At 46.3% G+C, this 20,159-nt stretch overlaps 1 protein-coding gene across 1 annotated transcript; it reads left to right on the forward strand.

The window, feature by feature from the left end:
• The first annotated feature begins 13,713 nt into the window (after positions 1 to 13,713).
• Positions 13,714 to 16,641, forward strand: LOC106602975 (uncharacterized). Its single transcript, XM_014196061.3, has one exon. The coding sequence runs from the start codon at positions 13,911 to 13,913 to the stop codon at positions 15,981 to 15,983; it is 2,073 nt and encodes a 690-aa protein (XP_014051536.3). The 5' UTR covers positions 13,714 to 13,910; the 3' UTR covers positions 15,984 to 16,641.
• Positions 16,642 to 20,159: the final 3,518 nt, after the last annotated feature.

The raw sequence follows: 20,159 nt of genomic DNA on the forward strand, positions 1-20,159 counted from the left end.
CGTGTCCCCAACCGATTGTGTTTTTGTTCTTAAGCTTCACAGAGTCGTGGCTGAACGACGACACTATCAATATACAGCTGGCTGGTTATACGCTGTACTGGCAGGATAGAACAGCGGCGTCTGGTAAGACAAGGGGCGGCGGACTATGTATTTTTGTAAATAACAGCTGGTGCACGATATAGAGTATCTCACGATAAGCTGTAGACCACACTATCTACCTAGAGAGTTTTCATCTGTATTTTTCGTAGCTGTTTACATACCACACAGTCAGAGGCTGGCACTAAGACAGCGTTGAATGAGCTGTATTCCACAATAAGCAAACAGGAAAACACTCACCCAGAGGCAGCGCTCCTAGTAGCTGAGGAATTATTGCAGGGAAACTTAAATCAGTTTTACCAATGTTAAATGTTAAATGTGCAACCAGAGGGAAAAAAAACTCTGGACCACCTTTACTCCACACACAGAGACGCATACAAAGCTCTCCCTCGCCCTCCATTTGGCAAATCTGACCATAATTCCATCCTCCTGATTCCTGCTTACAAGCAAAAATTAAAACAGGAAGCACCAGTGACTAGATCAATAAAAAAGTGGTCAGATGAAGCAGATGCTAAGCTACAGAACTGTTTTGCTAGCACAGACTGGAATATGTTCCCGGGATTCCTCCAATGGCATTGAGGAGTACCACATCAGTCATTGGCTTCATCAATAAGTGCATCGGTGATGTCATCCCCACAGTGACCGTACGTACCTCACCCAATCAGAAGCCATGGATTTGCACTGAGCTAAAGACTAGAGCTGCCGCTTTCAAGGAGTGGGGCTCTAAACCGGAAGCTTATAAGAAATCCCTCTATGCCCTCCGACGAACCATCAAACAGGTAAAGTGTCAATATTGGACTAAGATCGAATCGTACTACCCCGGCTCTGATGCTCATCGGATGTGGCAGGGCATGCAAACCATTACAGACTACAAAGGGAAGCACAGCCGAGAGCTGCCCAGTGACACAAGCCTACCAGATGAGCTAGACTACTTCTATGCTCGCTTTGAGGCAAATGGCACTGAAACATGCATGAGAGCACCAGCTGTTCCGGATGACTGTGTGATCACGCTCTCCGCAACCGATGTGAGTAAAACCTTTAAACAGGTCAACATTCACAAGGCCGCAGGGATTACCAGGACGTGTACTGCGATCATGCACTGACCAACTGGCAAGTGTCTTCACTGACATTTCAACCTCTCCCTGTCCGAGTATGTAATACCAAACATGTTTAAGCAGACCACCATAGTGCCTGTGCCCAAGAACACTTAGGTAACTTGACTAAATGACTACCGACCCGTAGCACTCACATCTGTAGCCATGAAGTGTTTTGAAAGGCTGGTCATGACTCACATCAACACCATTATCCCAGAAACCCTGGACCCACTTCAATTTGCATACCGCCCCAACAGATCCACAGATGATGCAATCTCTATTACACTCCACACTGCCCTTTCCCACCTGACAAAACTTTCATTAATATTGTTTTGCATTTTCTTAAGTGCAAATAAATATGTGAGAATGCTGTTCATTGACTACAGCTCAGCGTTCAACACGATAGTGCCCTCAAAGCTCATCACTAAGCTAAGGACCCTGGGACTAAACACCTCCCTCTGCAACTGGATCCTGGACTTCCTGACGGGCCACCCCCAGGTGGTAAGGGTAGGTAACAACACATCTGCCACGCTGATCCTCAACACAGGGGCCCCTCAGGGGTGCATGCTCAGCCCCCTCCTGTACTCCCAGTTCCCTCATGACTGCACATCTAGGCATGACTCCAACACCATCATTAAGTTTGCAGATGACACAACAGTGCCTGATCACCAACAACGACGAGACAGCCTATAGGGAGGAGGTCAGAGACCTGGCCGTGTGGTGCCAGGACAACAACCTCTCCCTCAACGTGATCAAGACAAAGGAGATGATTGTGGACTCGTTCCTTGGTGTCCACATCACCAACAAACTAACATGGTCCAAGCACACCAAGACAGTCATGAAGAGGGCACAACAAAACCTATTCCCCCTCAGGAGACTGAAAATATTTGGCATGGGTCCTCAGATCCTCAAAAAGGTTCTACAGCTGCACCATCGAAAGCATCCTGACTGTTTGCATCACTGCCTGGTATGGCAACTGCTTGGCCTCCGACTTCAAGGCACTACAGAGGGTAGTGCGAACGGCCCAGTACATCACTGGGGCCAAGCTCCCTGCCATCCAGGACCTCTACACCAGGCGGTGTCAGAGGAAGGCCCTAAAAATTGTCAAAGACTCCAGCCACCCTAGTCATAGACTGTTCTCTCTGCTACCGCAAGGCAAGCGGTACCGGAGCGCCAAGTCTACGTCCAAGAAACTTCTAAACAGCTTCTATCCCCAAGCCATAAGACTCCTGAACAGCTAATCAAATGGCTACCCAGACTATTTGCATTGCCCCCCCCCCCCCCCCCCCCCTTTTACACCGCTGCTACTCTCTGTTGTTATCATCTATGCATAGTCGCTTTAATTAACTCAACCTACATGTACATATTACCTCAATTAACCGGTGCCCCCGCACATTGACTCTGTACTGGTACCCCCTGTATATAGTCTCGCTATTGTTATTTTACTGCTGCTCTTTAATTACTTGTTACTTTTATTTCTTATTCTTATCCGTATTTTATTAACTGCATTGTTGGTTAGGGGCTCGTAATTAAGCATTTCACTGTAAGGTATACGGTGCATGTGACTAGTCAAATTTGATTTGATTTGATGCATCTCTTAAAAATCTGATTGTTTTTTTGTATGGTGTTGTTTTATAAACATTGAAAGGGTGTGCTTACAAGCCTTTCGGGATTTCTTACCTCACCTGCACATTACTTTTGTCTACCTTTTAAACTTTCATGAATATTGTTTTGCATTTTCCTATGTGTAAATATATAAATACAAACAAATGAAAATAAGGGGAAGTCATCCAAAAGTAACTTAAAGTACTGAAAGATACATTACTGATTACAATCTTTGGACAGATAACTGGTAACTGTAACGGATTACACTTAAAAAGTAACCTACCCAACCCTGCCCGGCGGCTTGTACGTGGTGCCTGGAAGCCAACGTATAGGACATGAGCGAGGGTATGGGCAGTCTGACCAATACAAGAAAACAGCACTTCACATCGATACAAGATGTGTGAATTTGGGCATCAACTTTATCCTTAGTCAGAAAAGTCTAGGGTTAAGATACACGTAAAGTAGCATGTAGAAATAGGAAATGACTAATAATCGATGCTAAAAACAAATGTCTTCGTCAATACCAAACTAGAAATATCAATTGAGAATACTGAGCCTCAGAGTAGGTCTGCCGAACAACTAAAAACAGACTGGGACAGAGTACCTGTGCTATTTTAATATCTCCAGGGTTCCTTCATACTGTAGGGTTAGCTAAACAAAGGCAAGACAACCAGCCATCAATAACTTTAAAAGGCCATTTTTTTGGATCTATTGTACCTTAGCACTGCACTGCACACCAGACAAGATCTGAGGTATGTGTAAACTGTCTGCCAGGTCCATGGAGACGGAGGCAGCACATGGTTTACACATTAAGGAGCAATAACTTGCACTATGCATCAGTGGTGAGGAGAGAAAGAGAAGGTCACACCTGGGACCTATTCAATTGGATGATGTCTCAGTGTATTTACTGTACATAGAAGAGGAATATACACATACTGTATACGTGTCTTAAAACGCAATGGCTATACTGCTCTACCAAGCAAAAAGGCAGTAACTGCTCATAGCATGGAACTGAGAAAAATTGCTTTTATTTACCTTCGGTTTCAAATCAAAGTCAAATCAAATCAAAGCTTATTAGTCACGTGCGTGGAATACAACAGGTTACACCTTACAGTGAAATGCTTACTTACGAGCCCCTAACCAACAATGCCGTTTCGAAAAAATACAGATAAGAGATAAAAAGTAACAAGTAATTAAAGAGCAGCAGTGAAATAATACAGAGTCAATGTGCGGGGGCACCGGTTATTTGAGGTAGTATGTACATGTAGGTAGAGTTTCACAGTTTCACCGTAACTTTATGCAGTTACTGTTAACATGACCCCCATTTTCTCCAAAACACAATACAATAGAGGCAGGATACTTGTCCACATGATTAAGCATGTATTTAATGTAGCAAAAATGGCATTAACTAATTTTCAACCAAATTAGCAGTTACTACCTTTTTGCTTGGTAGGGCAGTATAGTGTAATCGGCCATAAAGTTGAGAGGAAGCCCAATGCTATTTCATCAGAAAGGGACCCTAGTGATTCTAGTATATTTTGTATAGAATGGATTCTCTTCAATGTTGAGTGGATAACCCTGTCTGGTCTATCTATTGCAATTCTAAAATGCAGCTCCAGAAGTCCTTGCTGAAAAAGGTAAAGGCTGGGTTTTGGCTGGATATGGAAGCAGGAGGAGCTAACAGATCTGAGACTCTCATGCAGACTAATTGAAAAGCCAGGAGAAGCGAGAGAAAGAGAAGGAGAAAGAGCAAGCCCTGCCACAGACAATCTTTCTTTCCTCTGTCTGAGAGCTGCACCAGAGAGGTCCGCATGGGTCTCTGGGCTCTGTCTTTGAGCTGGTCAGATGTATTACGTCCTTGTGTCCTCCCGTCTGCTTTTAGTGCAACGGCAAGGTCAGGAGGAGAGATGTGGGGCTGAACGCCCCTGCATGTTTGGTCAGTGTCCCAGAGGGTTAGAGTTAGTCTAGTCTAGTGTGTACTTGGGCAGATGTCTGCTGTCAGTGGTTTCATTGTTTCACCATTCCTATTGGTTGCCTAGTTGATTCATAGATTGAGCCAAGACGAGTTTGGGGGAAAAAACAGGTCTGTTGACTATAACTTCTCTCCACACTGTAGACTATATACACCATTCCAACATGTGGAAAAAAAGTTTACAAAATGAGATGTACTGAATTTTTTCATTATAAACTACCGTGGCTCAGGGGCGTTTTTTCATTATAAACTACCGTGCACGCCCACCCAATCAGATTGAGAAATGCCCTTTACTTGTCTGTTCTAAACGGGACATTATTTGTCTTTTTACCTCAACATGCAAACACCATCAGATATAATTGATGGCAAGCAGTGCACTGGGTTAGTCAGATTTTATGAAATATAGCAGAACCTATTAACTGGAATGATATTCACTCTCACGGGATAGATTGCCAAAAATAACTAACTGAAAGCCACACCCCCAATAAGCCACGTATATGACTGAGACATATGTCACTGTGCTTCTATGGCTATATGCACTATGCCACTGCCTATTGCATATGTTAATTTAGAGGGCGATTCATGCTGAGAAATGTATGCTTTCCTACGCATGCCTACCCACTTCTCAGTATTTGGTATTCAGACTTATCTGATTCAGCCACGCAAAGTGCTCTGCAAGTGTGGCTACCTTGCGCGCTCCGAATAAATTTCATTCAATCGCCGAAAACCCTTGGGCCAACAGATTTTCTCGTGGAGTTTTGATTCAATAGGGTTTCCAGTACATTTATCTTAAGCCATCCCTTTAAATACGGTGTACCTTTTAGTTCAAATTTTGTTGACAGACTCGCTAGACTATATATTAGGGATCAATTAAAGAAAGACATCTAAATATATGCATATTCGTCTCCGTTTCAGCACCAATTGGTAGATTTAAAAACAGTCTGGTCTTGTAGATTATTTTGGTTTAGGAAAGTATTTATGAATCATAAAAAAACAGGTTTGGAGAGCCTTTACCCCGGAAGGAAAGAAAACGGTGGTATGATTCATACTGAAAATGTATCCATTCAGTTCTTCAACCCATTGTAAAGTTGGAAAATTAGTGTACATATCATTATTATAGGGAGAATAGTGTACAATAGTTGGTTATACCCTTGTCTGTTGCCTGCACTAACCATGGAACTGTGTGATGACACGGCCAAGTATTGCGCCGTGTGTCGAGTTCAAACTGTTCCGGCTTGGTTTGCATTGGGTTACATTGGATCCATAACAATTGAAATAGCCTACATGTTTTTATATATTATGAACTGTTACAAATTATCCTCAGCAACAACGAGATGACCGCGACAGCATTTACTGTCACGTCCTGACCATAGAAATTTTTTATTTTCTATGGTAGAGTAGGTCAGGGCATGACAGGGGGTTTTCTAGTTGTTATTTTCTATGTGGGGTTCTAGTTTAGTTTTACTATGTTTGGTGATTGGTATGATTCCCAATTAGAGGCAGCTGGTAATCGTTGTCTCTAATTGGGGATCATACTTAAGTAGCTTGTTTTTCACTTGGGGGTTATGGGATATTGTTTATGCATAGTTGCATTATAGTCACGGTTCGTCTATTATTATTATTTTTTGTATTTGCATTGCGTTTCACTTTGTAATAAATTATGTGGAACGCTACTCACGCTGCGCCTTGGTCCGATCATTCTAACGAACGTGACAGAATATCCCATCCGACCAGGAGTGGGGGACATGCTGGACTTGGGAGGAGATATTGGATGGGAAGGGATCCTGGTCTTGGGAGGAAATCCAGCCAGGACAGGATCGCCTTCCATGGTGGAGACGCAAGCGGTGAAGGAAGGACAGCGACAACGACAGGGTTCGTGGCCACGACACAAGCCCAAGAAGCAACCCCAATATATTTTTGGGGCGGGGCACATGGGTTGGTCGGTGAGTCGGAGAGCAAAGAGGCATATTGGGGTGAGTCAGAGTCCGTTGAGGAGATATTGGATAAATTGGAGGAGACTGAACGGAGGGGAGATTTAGAGATGTTTGAGGAATTGTTGGATAAATTGGAGGAGAGTGAAGAGAGAGAGCTGTTGGTTTGGCGTAGTATGCACGGCATTCGCCCTGAGGAGCGTGTTAGTCGTCCAATGCCACCTGTGTCAGCTCCCCGTACTCGTCCTGAGAAGTGTGTTAAAGTTCCGGTACAGTTGAGGCCGGCTATACACACCAGGTCTCCAGTGCGCCTTCACAGCCCAGTACGTCCTGTGTCACCTCCTCGCACTCTCCCTGAGGTACGTGTCACTAGTCCGGTGCCATCTGTACCGGTCCCACGCATCAGGCCTCCAGTGCGCCTCCCCAGTCTAGTACGTCCTGTGCCTGCTCCTCGCACTCGCCCTGAAGTGCGTGTTCCCAGTCAGGTATGTCCTGTGCCTCCTCCTCGCACTCTTCCTGAAGTGCGTGTCACTAGTCCAGTGCCACCTGTACTGATCCCACGCATCAGGCCTCCAGTGCGCCTCCCCAGTCTAGTACGTCCTGTGCCTGCTACTCGCACTCTCCCTGAAGTGCGTGTCACCAGTCTGGTGCCACTTGTCCCAGCTCCACGCACTAGGCCTCCAGTGCGCCTGCCCAGTCCGGCGACAGTTCCCAGTCCAGAGCTTCCAGCGACAGTCCCCAGTCCGGAGCTTCCGGCGACAGTTCCCAGTCCGGAGCTTCCGGCGACAGTTCCCAGTCCGGAGCTTCCGGCGACGTTTCACGGTCCGGAACCTCCAACGACAGTCCACGGCCCGGGGCCTCCTGAGACGGCGGCCGGGGCCTCCTGAGACGGCCCACGGCCCGGGGCCTCCTGAGAAGGCCCACGGTCCGGAGCCTCCTTAGAAGGCCCACGGTCCGGAGCCTCCTGAGAGGGCCCACGGTCCGGAGCCTCCTGAGAGGGCCCACGGTCCGGAGCCTCCAGCGACGGTCTGCGGTCCGGAGCCTCCAGCGACGGACTGCGGTCCGGAGCCTCCAGCGACGGTCGGCGGCCCAGAGCCTCCAGCGACGGTCGGCGGCCCAGAGCCTCCACCGATGCTGGCGGGTTCGCAGGATGAGAGGGTTCTTCGTCCTGCACCAGAGCCGCCTCCTATGATGGCGGGTTCGCAGGATGAGAGGGTTCTTCGTCCCACACCAGAACTGCCTCCGATGCAGGAGGATCCGCGGGATGAGAAGGTTCTTCGTCCTGCACCAGAGCCGCCACCGACACTAGACACCCCCCCTAACCCTCCCTTGTTTTTTGTTGTTTTAGGTTTTGCAGTCGGAGTCCGCAACTTTGGGGGGGTACTGTCACGTCCTGACCATAGAAATCTTTTATTTTCTATGGTAGAGTAGGTCAGGGCATGACAAGGGGTTTTCTAGTTGTTATTTTCTATGTGGGGTTCTAGTTTAGTTTTTCTATGTTTGGTGATTGGTATGATTCCCAATTAGAGGCAGCTGGTAATCGTTGTCTCTAATTGGGGATCATACTTAAGTAGCTTGTTTTTCACTTGGGGGTTATGGGATATTGTTTATGCATAGTTGCATTGTAGTCACGGTTCGTCTATTCTTTATTTTTTTTGTATTTGCATTGTGTTTCACTTTGTAATAAATTATGTGGAACGCTACTCATGCTGCGTCTTGGTCCGATCATTCTAACGAACGTGACAGTTTGCAGAAGAAGCAAATGAAGGTAAACGAAAGAATGGAATTAAATGGAATGATAATGTAGGCTAAACCAACTGAAGGGAACTAACAGTAAATTGGAAGTTGAATATGTGTGGTTATTAGGCCTACTGATATGTGTAGTTATTGGTCTATACTGATACTGGCTAATATTTAACACGTTAGAAATAGGAAAAAGAGAACGTCAGGGTAGCCTATAATTAAGACATTCGAGAGTGCCCATCCCTGCAAATCCTGCAAATTAAAAGGCCTTACAATTTAAATTATGCATAATGGCCCAGCATTTCATAAACTTTACTGTGGGAAAGTTGATATGTTGATACACTACCATTCAAAAGTTTGGGGTCACTTAGAAATGTCTTTGTTTTTGAAAGAAAGGCACATGTTTTGTCCATTAAAATAACATCAAATTGATCAGAAATACAGTGCAGACATTGTTAATGTTGTAAATTACTATTGTAGCTGGAAACAGAAGATTTTTTATGGAATATCTACATAGGCGTACAGAGGCCCATTATCAGCAACCATCACTCCTGTGTTCCAATGGCACGTTGTGTTAGCTAATCCAAGTTTATCATTTTAAAAGGCTAATTGATCATTAGAAAACCCTTTTGCAATTATGTTAGCACAGCTGAAAACTGTTGTTCTGATTAAAGAAGCAATAAAACTGGCCTTCTTTAGACTAGTTGAGTGTCTGGAGCATCAGCATTTGTGGGTTCGATTACAGGCTCAAAATGGCCAGAAACAAATAACTTTCTTCTGAAACTCGTCAGCCTATTCTTGTTCTGGGAAATGAAGGCTATTCCATGCGAGAAATTGCCAAGAAACTGAAGATCTCGTACAACGCTGTGTAATACGCCCTTCACAGAACAGCGGAGACTGGCTCTAACCAGAATAGAAAGAGAAGTGGGTGGCCCCGGTGCACAACTGAGCAAGAGGTCAAGTGCGTTAGGGTGTCTAGTTTGAGAAACAGACGCCTCACAAGTCCTCAACTGGCAGCTTCCTTAAATAGTACCCGCAAAACACCAGTCTCAACATCAACAGTAAAGAGGCGACTCCGGGATGCTGGCCTTCTAGGCAGAGTTCCTCTGTCCAGTGTCTGTGTTCTTTTGCACATCTTAATCTTTTCTTTTTATTGGCCAGTCTGAGATATGGTTTTTCTTTGCAGCTCTGCCTAGAAGGCCAGCTTCCCGGAGTCGCCTCTTCACTGTTGACCTTGTTTAGCTTTTTTCCAGTTGTAAATTACATTGCATGGAGAATGGTATTATTTCTATAGAAAAAAATTATCTGTAAATGCATTTTCCACTTGGAACTGATACGTTCACTAGATGTTATTCATGGTTTCCTCGTGGGTAAAGGTAGTGGAATTGTTAGGGAATTAAATCAAGATTAGAATACGGAGTCTGTGTTGACACATCTCCGCCTCACCTTCATATATTCAATCTCCATCCCGAATGAATAGCAGGTGAATAGCATGCTATCCTCATGCTTAAGTTTAAGATCAGAATCCACATAGAGAGAAACGTGCATAAAAATGTAATTACGGGGCCTCCTGGGTGGCACAGCGGGCTAAGGCACTGAATCGCAGTGCTAGAGGCGTCACTACAGACCCGGGTTTAATCCCAAGCTGTATCACAACCGGCCGTGATCGGGAGTCCCATAGGGCAGCGCACAATTGGCCCAGCGTTGTCCGGGTTAGGGGAGGGTTTGGCCAGGGGGGGCTTTACTTGGCTGATTGCGCTCTAGTGACTCATTGTGGCGGGCCCGGCACCTGCAGGCTGATCCGCGGTCGTCAGTTGAATGGTGTTTCCTCCGACACATTGGTGCGGCTGGCTTCTGGGTTAAGCAGGCGAGTGTTAAGAAGCGCGGTTTGGTGGGTCATGTTTCGGAGGACGCATTGCTCAACCTTTGCCTCCTGAGCCAATTGGGGAGAAAAAAAGGGGTAAAATACATTGAATTACGTTCCATTTAAGAGCGCTTAACTCGGGTCGGAATCCACCCTTTAACAAACAAGATAATCTAGTGCCTTTATCAGACTCAACACACCTATATTTTTGCTTTAAAAATTCAAAATCTTCTCTCAGCCTAGTGAATATTAGGAGATTGTAAGGACCGACGCCGGAGATGAGAAGCAGGTACGGGGAGTTGAAAATGTAATGTAGGGCAGAAATGGGACAGGACAAGAACAGCGTCAAAACCAGGTAACAAATGACATACGAACATTAATGCAGCAGCGGTGAACAGAGCTGGGGAACTGACAAATATAGGGGAGGTAATAAAACAGGTGATAGAGTCCAGGTGAGTCCAATAAATCGCTGATGCGTGTGACGAGGGAAGGCAGGTGTGCGTAATGATGGTGGCAGGAGTGCGTAATGCAGGGCAGCCTGGCGCCCTCAAGCGCCAGGTGGGAAGAGCGGGAGCAGGCGTGACAGTACCCCCCCCCCCTCTAGGGCCACCACCCGGCGTCCCACCTGGGTGAGCCTGAGGGGCCAGCCAAGGCACGGACGCTGGACAAGCCGGCTGGGCGTAAAATCCCGACGAACCGGCAGAGGCGTTGGAGCTTGGCGAGCCGGCTGAGGCATAGGAGCCTGACAGTCCGGCTGAGGCATGAAAGCCTGTCGATCCCGCTGAGGCGTGGGAGACCGATGACCCGGCTGAGGCGTAGCAGCCTGACCAGCCAGCTGGGCGTAAAAACCTGACGATCTGGCTGAGGCCTGACGTGGGATGGGCGCCTCCCGAGCCAACCAGGGCAAGGAAACCTCTCGAGCCAGCTAGGGCGTGGGAGCCCGACGAGCTGGCTTAGGCACCCCTCGTTCCATCGGCGGCGGGCCCCGGACCCGACGTCACCACCAACCAGAAAGCCAGTACTCCCCGATGCTTCGTTTGCTGGCTGCTGCATTCTGTAAGGACCGACGCCGGAGATGAGAAGCAGGTACGGGGAGTTGAACATTTAATGTAGGTGAGACATGGAACAGGACAAGAACAGCGTCAGAACCAGGTAACAAATGACATACGAACATTAATGCAGCAGAGGGGAACAGATCTGGGGAACTGACAAATATAGGGGCGGTAATAAACAGGTGGTAGAGTCCAGGTGAGTCCAATAAATCGCTGATGCACGTGACGAGGGAAGGCAGGTGTGCGTAATGATGGTGGCAGGAGTGCGTAATACAGGGCAGCCTGGCGCCCTCGAGTGCCAGGGGGGAAGAGCGGGAGCAGGCGTGACAGAGATGAGCGATAAAATTGTAAATGCTCCTCTTTGCTCCATGGACAAATGTGTAGAATTGCAGGAAATTAGCTTTAAAACAGCTACATTTTCTCTTTGCCCCATGACAAAATGTGTAAAATTGCTGGAAGTTAGCTGCTTTTTTTGGCCCACCCAAATTTTTGCTGGTACTGAATCACTGGTATTACATAACAGATGTTGCTGACGTTGTGAAATTGTGCAGCATAACTTCAATGTGAACTGCACTCCAAGTTTCAAGCTATGCAAAGATAAATTATTCAGTGTTGCCAAATCAGTGAAAGAAACCATTCTATTAGTCAAGTTAACAGAAGTTATTTATTTAGTTATGATTCAGTTTTTATAAATGAGTTATTTCGTTTTTTAGGTCATGTGTTCATCAACACCAGGTAGCGGAAGCTCAAACTGCAGAATGCATGGCTTTGACCAAAAAATTATTAAGAGGTGAAATTGTAAAAAATGTATTTAAAAAAAGGAGAAGGAAAAAGCGAGATTAAAGGGATTCCATGCTCGATAAGATCTGCAGAGTTCGCCTGCAGGAAGTGATCTCATACAGTTCAAGAGTTCTATTTGTTTGCATTAACACTCCAGCCAGTGGAGCAGGCCAATCTGATACACATCTGAAACTTCTTGATCAGATTCTCTTACATAATATACAGACATACATAGAGGAGCAGACCTACGTGTTGTTTCCCACCACTGTGTCAAATGATAAGGCCAAGGGCTAACCTGACCATCCCATTGGTCATTCCAAAAATGAAGATGAATTGATGACAAAAAGAATCTGTGGAGTACCTGAAGGTAATGTACCTGAAATAACCTACAATACAAATTCATCCAGATATCAACAGCAGGAAGACTCATTCCTCTATATTTGTAGCACTCTAAGCCCTCAGCATGGTACTGTATCTAGCCTACTAGCATTATGGAAAACACGATCAGGTAGCCATCTGGAAGGATATTATCCTGAACCAAAATTGTTTGACTTGGAAAAGACCAGTAAGATATTGGACTGTTTGAAATATACTGTATTTTGCCCCGGGGATGGCCCAAAAAAGCAAGCCAGGCTACCTGCCGTGAGAGTGATGCAGTAGTGGGCCCCAAAGTATCAAAAACAAAAGGTATACTTAATTTACCCACTATTATATTTAATTTACCCATTATAATACAATAGATTCAGAGAACAATAGCAGCCATTGCTTGAACTGTGACTGTTGGAGTTCCTACTTGTATTGAGAAAGACGCAATTAACTTCCTTGCTCTTTTTCATCTTGACCCTAAAAAGCCTTGCACACGAAAAAATGTATTTGTCTGCATACTTTTCCATTTCCCTCAGATTTTGTAAACCTGCGTAGTCGCACATCTTGGTCCAATCATCTAACACTCTACCAATGTCATAATGAATTTTGTCCCTCCTGTCTTTTCACATTTTCAGGCGCCGTGTGCCGAGGATGAACTGTGTGCCGAGGATGAACTGTATTCATATATAATGAATAAATCCAGCCACATATAAACTCTCTAAACATCACAGACAACAGACCTTTAAAAGACCAGATGTTTACAAGAAGCTGGACATGGAATTCAGTACCCGTGATGGAGTGTCTCACAGTTGAATATACAGAATGGGAAAAAAATGTCTAAATGACTAGACTATAGGAAAGATCAGTCCCTAGGACAAAAACAAGGATTTATCTGAGTCGCCACTCTTCATCTGTCTGAGAAACTGGGAAAATGAAACGGTTTCCATTATTGTGGGTGGAGCTGAAGTGGTTGATGTGGTGGGGGTGGTTGGTAGCAGGGTTGCGAGAAATTCCATTAAAGTTATGAAAACCATATGGCACAAGGGAAAACCACCATCCAGCACAGCAGCCCCCCTTCTCCCTCCACACACTCAGTCATTACCCGCCCCCTCTTCCAAAAACATACAATCCTTTTTCCTTTACGTACCCTCCTTCTTTCTTTCTTCCCTCCCTCCCTCCCTCCCCCCTCTTTTCTTTCTCCTGCAGATCAGTCAGAATGCTGCTACCAAGGCAGAGGTAGACAAGCAGGGAGCTCAGGAGAAGGCCTCTGACTAAATAACTCTGACTAATAACACAAGTGTTTTGTTCGGGAGAAGTGGTCGAACATTGAAACAAAGCTGAAATAAACATTTTATTTTTTTAACTTGGAGAGAGGTGTAGGGAGGTGGAAAAAAGACAGTGGTACAGATGGGGAAGATGATCTATGCCTTGCGCTCCTTTGCTCTTCTGTGGGCCTGCTGGCTTCCCTGGACTCTGGGACAAGAGCTGCAGGAGCAAGATGCTCTCTGTACTGCAGATGGCTGCTACGCCATCTATTTCCAACGCAAGACCTTTCGGGAATCGGCAAGGTTCTGCAAGGACAAAGGTGGTTCCCTGGCAACCCTAAAGAGTTCTGAGGAGGTGGCTGTGGTCCATGAGCTCCTGTCGTCTGTGGAGCAGCGAGGACCACGGGCCAGGGTCAGACTGTGGATAGGGCTCCATCGGCAGCCCAGGCAGTGCTCTGCCACACGCCCACTCAGGGGATTCCAATGGATCACCGGTGAACAGGACACGCAGTACACCAACTGGCTGAGGGCGGACTCACCTAGTACCTGTGCCGCGCCCCGCTGTGTCGTCATGAGTGTCAACACTGCTGCTGACACCCGGGAGCAGCACGACAACTTCAAGTGGCTGGATGGCTCCTGCTCGCTGACTGTGGATGGATTCATGTGTCACTACACCTACCGGGGGATGTGCCCTTCTCTGAAGAGTGAGGGAGGCGGACCTGCCCTGTATACCACCCCTTTCAGCCTGCTCAGCACCATCCTCACTCACATCCCCTTTGGCTCAGTGGCCACCCTTCCCTGCCCAGATAATGAAGACAGCTTAGGAGACCAGTCTGTTCTTTGCATGCTGAGGGAAGACGGGATTGTGGGCTGGTCAAAGGATTCCCCCCTCTGCTCTGATGGCCTCCAGGACTGGTGTGAAGAAGAAAATGGTGGATGTGAACATTTCTGTCAGAATGCTGACACACACTATTACTGTGAGTGTTCTGACGGCTTCACACTGGCAGAGGACCGCCAGACCTGCCAGCCGAACCATTCCTGTGCCACGGCCAACTGTGAGTTTGACTGTGAGGAGACAGCTAAGGGATTCCGCTGCAAATGTCCAAAAGGATACCTGCTGGCACCTGATGGACGCAACTGCCTGGATGTGGATGAGTGTCTCCAGGTCCCCTGCCGTCATATATGTGTCAATGCTCCTGGGACATTCGAGTGCCACTGTAACCAGGGCTACGAGCCCGATGAAGATGGCGAGTGTGTGGATGTTGACGAATGCCACGATTCCAGTCGCTGTGAACACAGATGTGAGAACACACCTGGTTCCTTTGCCTGCCACTGCCGCCAAGGCTACACTGAGCTGCCCGACGATCCAGGCTTATGCCAGGACGTGGATGAGTGTCAGACCTCCACCAGCTGCCACCAGAAGTGTCTCAACTATATGGGTGGGTTTGAGTGCTATTGTGAGGCAGGGTACGAGCTGCAGTCAGACCAGTACTCCTGCATGGCTATTCCAGAAGGTGATGATGAGTATTCATCAACAACCACCTCGTCCTACCAAACCTGGGTTACAGACCAAGACTGGGTTACAGACATCACACGTTTGGAGTGGCTGACAGAGCAGACAGTCCTTGAGAGGCTTCCGACTGACCTGGGCTGGTTTACAGAGGCCCCGCAGGAGGAGACAACATCTACACCGGTTCCTCGCAGGCCGTTGGATGGCCATAACTCATACTGGGGTGTTCTCGCACGGAGAAAGCCCGCTCGGAACACTGTCACACCCTCGCCCAGCTCCTCCTCGCAGGAAGATGATGACACTCAAAGCCAAGCAAGTGATCCCTCAGTGGTGTCCAGGGTTAGTGACAGCCACCGCCCAGCAGTCCAGAATGACAAGGGAGCTGGGAGAGTGGTAGAAACCCCAGACATTGACTCTGACGCTAAGGCCACCACCACCACACTCAGAGTCCCACCTCCAGCCCAAACAGTGTTTGCCTCAGGGGCCCAGGGGCCGGAGAGTAAAGGCAAAAGGAAGCATGACAAGAGCTGGCTTCTAGTAGCACTCCTGGTGCCGCTGTGTGTTTTCATTGTGGTGATGCTGGCTCTAGGCATTGTGTACTGCACTAGCTGTGCTGTAGAACAAAACAAGAGCATCACTGACTGTTACCGCTGGATCATCACCTCCAAGTCAGAGGGGGAAAACAAGGCGAAATCTCGTGCTTGACCATTAGAGGTGATACTGTCTTTTTAGTGAATAGTTGTGAAAGAGGGGGGTGAATCAGGGACAGGGTTGAATAAAGGACACTGACAGGATGCAGACCACCCACCTGACGGCCTCTGCCGCCAGCACTGTGAAACTGGACCCCTACAATACTCCTGTGGAACATCCTAGCGTCTCTGAAGTCCATGTAGGAAGAATGCTTATTTTGGTGCTTCAAAAATCATGACCACGTTTAAATGAAGTGGTGGGGTTTTTTTTCGCCGACGTTGTAAAGAGGACAGGGGATACGACGTTGTCGAGAGGAAGTGGCGGTTCCTATTTCACTGCTGGTGCTTTTTTTGCCCACCATCTGAAAATGTCTTAAGCAATTGTTAATTCAACAGGTGCTAAAGTTAACAGCATTATGTACTGTAGACCTCGTTGTTGAGGTTGCTCATAATAAACAGAATAAACTTCAGAGTACTAATTTAAGAAACCCAGATGAGAAACAATCCCGTCACATGAATTGTGTGGAGGTGAAAAGAAACGCTCCAATTATGTAATATTTGGATATGTTGCAGTTTGTAATGTTTACCCACGTGTGTTAGTCAGGCCTAATCGAATTGTGTCCTTCTAGATGCACTGAATATGCATTGGATTTGAATAAAATCAATAAACCATTGCTGTTTTGTCTGATTGATATACCTCATACCGGGAAATTATTAGGAATATTGTGTAACTTAGACTATCCCAACAGCAAGAGAAATTCCTAATTTTATCTGCCTCTTTTGCCTTTTATTGGGAAACAGCGCCCCCAGGCGGTAGGGCCTAGGCCTGTATTTGTAAAAGATCATAGCAGATTTACAACTGTATCCCTTTCACTAACCAAAAATGTGGGGTTCTCTTCTCCTTAAGTTAAGACTCTATCTATTAGGGCAGAACACATCACAATCATCAGGATTTTTACTCAGCCTATAATAAGTGATCGTGCTATAATTGCTTATCATATCCATATTCTTATTTTTCCTAATTTTGGTAACACTTCCTATGACTACCCTCTTTGTAATGCATTAGGATATTTTATAATTCTTTATGATATGCATGCATTAGCGAGTAGGGCTAAGACTCTGATTCTTCACTTTAAAAGTATTCCAAACAAAAAACATTGATTGCTAAGTTAAACAAACCACACAAGGACTACTTTTAACAATTTCCACAGGGATTTAAAAAAAACACACACATTTACTCGAGGAACAGCGCAGATGTAAAGATTTGGTAACAGAATGGCGGTAAAATCTCCCTCAGGTTTTTTGAGACCCAGTTGATCAAAATCTCTGTTTAACATATACTTCGAATTAAGATTCAAAGATGTCTGCAGAAAGAATTGGGTGTCAGCTATGATATGACACCTTGAGTTTGAAAAAATCTATTTTAGTTATTGAACTACAATAAGGGAAGTGGATTAACACCAGGTAACAGAATGACGGTAACACAATGACATCATGGGTCCCTGATCTGTAGTATACAGAAATGCATAGCCTAATTATGAATGTCATTTTGTTCATGGTGATGTATCCAGAATAGGTCAACTAAGGTATAAAAGTGTATTGTCCTCCTTTGCATGTTTGGGTATTATTCTACTACACACTGGCTATTATTCTAATGAGCTCCGCCCCCAAACAAGACCAAATTTGATTGGGACTGAACCAAATGTGTACCAATCATAGACATCTATGTTTCACAAGTTAGTTGGGACATCACAGTACAGCGCAGTAGAGTACAGTTGAGTAAAGTAGAGTATAGTTCAGTACAGTACAGTTAAGTACAGTAGAGTACAATAGAGTATAGTTCAGTACAGTACAATATATGTTACTGTATACTGTACTCTACTCTAGTGTGCTCTACTGTACTGAACTCTACTGTACAGTACAGTACGGTACTTTATTGTACTGACCTATACTCTACTCTAATTGTCTTTACTGTGTACTGCACTCTACGGTACTGTACTGTAATGTGCTGTCCAAACCAAATGGTTGAAGCAGGCGTTTATGATTGGTTCAGAATTGGACTGACTAAATTTGAAATATTTTTCAACGACCATGGATATCCGGTGTTGGTCAGTGCTCAGTGGGTGAGAGGGCAGTTACATTAAATGGACACACGACAGAAAGAGAAAGAACATACTGAACATAACAGTAGGCCAGTGGAGGGAGGACAGTAGTACTGAACATAACAGTAGACCAGTGGAGGGAGGACAGTAGTACTGAACATAACAGTAGGCCAGTGGAGGGAGGACAGTAGTACTGAACATAACAGTAGGCCAGTGGAGGGAGGACAGTAGTACTGAACATAACAGTAGGCCAGTGGAGGGAGGACAGTAGTACTGAACATAACAGTAGGCCAGTGGAGGGAGGACAGTAGTACTGAACATAACAGTAGGACAGTGGAGGGAGGACAGTAGTACTGAACATAACAGTAGGCCAGTGGAGGGAGGACAGTAGTACTGAACATAACAGTAGGCCAGTGGAGGGAGGACAGTAGTACTGAACATAACAGTAGGTCAGTGGAGGGAGGACAGTAGTACTGAACATAACAGTAGGCCAGTGGAGGGAGGACAGTAGTACTGAACATAACAGTAGGCCAGTGGAGGGAGGACAGTAGTACTGAACATAACAGTAGGCCAGTGGAGGGAGGACAGTAGTACTGAACATAACAGTAGGTCAGTGGAGGGAGGACAGTAGTACTGAACATAACAGTAGGCCAGTGGAGGGAGGACAGCAGTACTGAACATAACAGTAGGCCAGTGGAGGGAGGACAGTAGTACTGAACATAACAGTAGGCCAGTGGAGGGAGGACAGTAGTACTGAACATAACAGTAGGCCAGTGGAGGGAGGACAGTAGTACTGAACATAACAGTAGGCCAGTGGAGGGAGGACAGCAGTACTGAACATAACAGTAGGCCAGTGGAGGGAGGACAGTAGTACTGAACATAACAGTAGGCCAGTGGAGGGAGGACAGTAGTACTGAACATAACAGTAGGTCAGTGGAGGGAGGACAGTAGTACTGAACATAACAGTAGGCCAGTGGAGGGAGGACAGCAGTACTGAACATAACAGTAGGCCAGTGGAGGGAGGACAGTAGTACTGAACATAACAGTAGGCCAGTGGAGGGAGGACAGTAGTACTGAACATAACAGTAGGCCAGTGGAGGGAGGACAGTAGTACTGAACATAACAGTAGGTCAGTGGAGGGAGGACAGTAGTACTGAACATAACAGTAGGCCAGTGGAGGGAGGACAGTAGTACTGAACATAACAGTAGGCCAGTGGAGGGAGGACAGTAGTACTGAACATAACAGTAGGCCAGTGGAGGGAGGACAGTAGTACTGAACATAACAGTAGGCCAGTGGAGGGAGGACAGTAGTACTGAACATAACAGTAGGCCAGTGGAGGGAGGACAGTAGTACTGAACATAACAGTAGGCCAGTGGAGGGAGGACAGCAGTACTGAACATAACAGTAGGCCAGTGGAGGGAGGACAGTAGTACTGAACATAACAGTAGGCCAGTGGAGGAAGGACAGTAGTACTGAACATAACAGTAGGCCAGTGGAGGGAGGACAGTAGTACTGAACATAACAGTAGGCCAGTGGGAGGAGGACAGTAGTACTGAACATAACAGTAGGCCAGTGGAGGGAGGACAGCAGTACTGAACATAACAGTAGGCCAGTGGAGGGAGGACAGTAGTACTGAACATAACAGTAGGCCAGTGGAGGAAGGACAGTAGTACTGAACATAACAGTAGGCCAGTGGAGGGAGGACAGTAGTACTGAACATAACAGTAGGCCAGTGGAGGGAGGACAGTAGTACTGAACATAACAGTAGACCAGTGGAGGGAGGACAGTAGTACTGAACCTAACAGTAGGCCAGTGGAGGGAGGACAGTAGTACTGAACATAACAGTAAGCCAGTGGAGGGAGGACAGTAGTACTGAACATAACAGTAGGCCAGTGGAGGGAGGACAGTAGTACTGAACATAACAGTAGGCCAGTGGAGGGAGGACAGTAGTACTGAACATAACAGTAGGCCAGTGGAGGGAGGACAGTAGTACTGAACATAACAGTAGGCCAGTGGAGGGAGGACAGTAGTACTGAACATAACAGTAGGCCAGTGGAGGGAGGACAGTAGTACTGAACATAACAGTAGA

The sequence above is a fragment of the Salmo salar genome, chromosome 04, assembly GCF_965601325.2.
Source record: "Salmo salar chromosome 04, fSalSal1, whole genome shotgun sequence".
Classification (NCBI taxonomy): domain Eukaryota; kingdom Metazoa; phylum Chordata; class Actinopteri; order Salmoniformes; family Salmonidae; genus Salmo; species Salmo salar.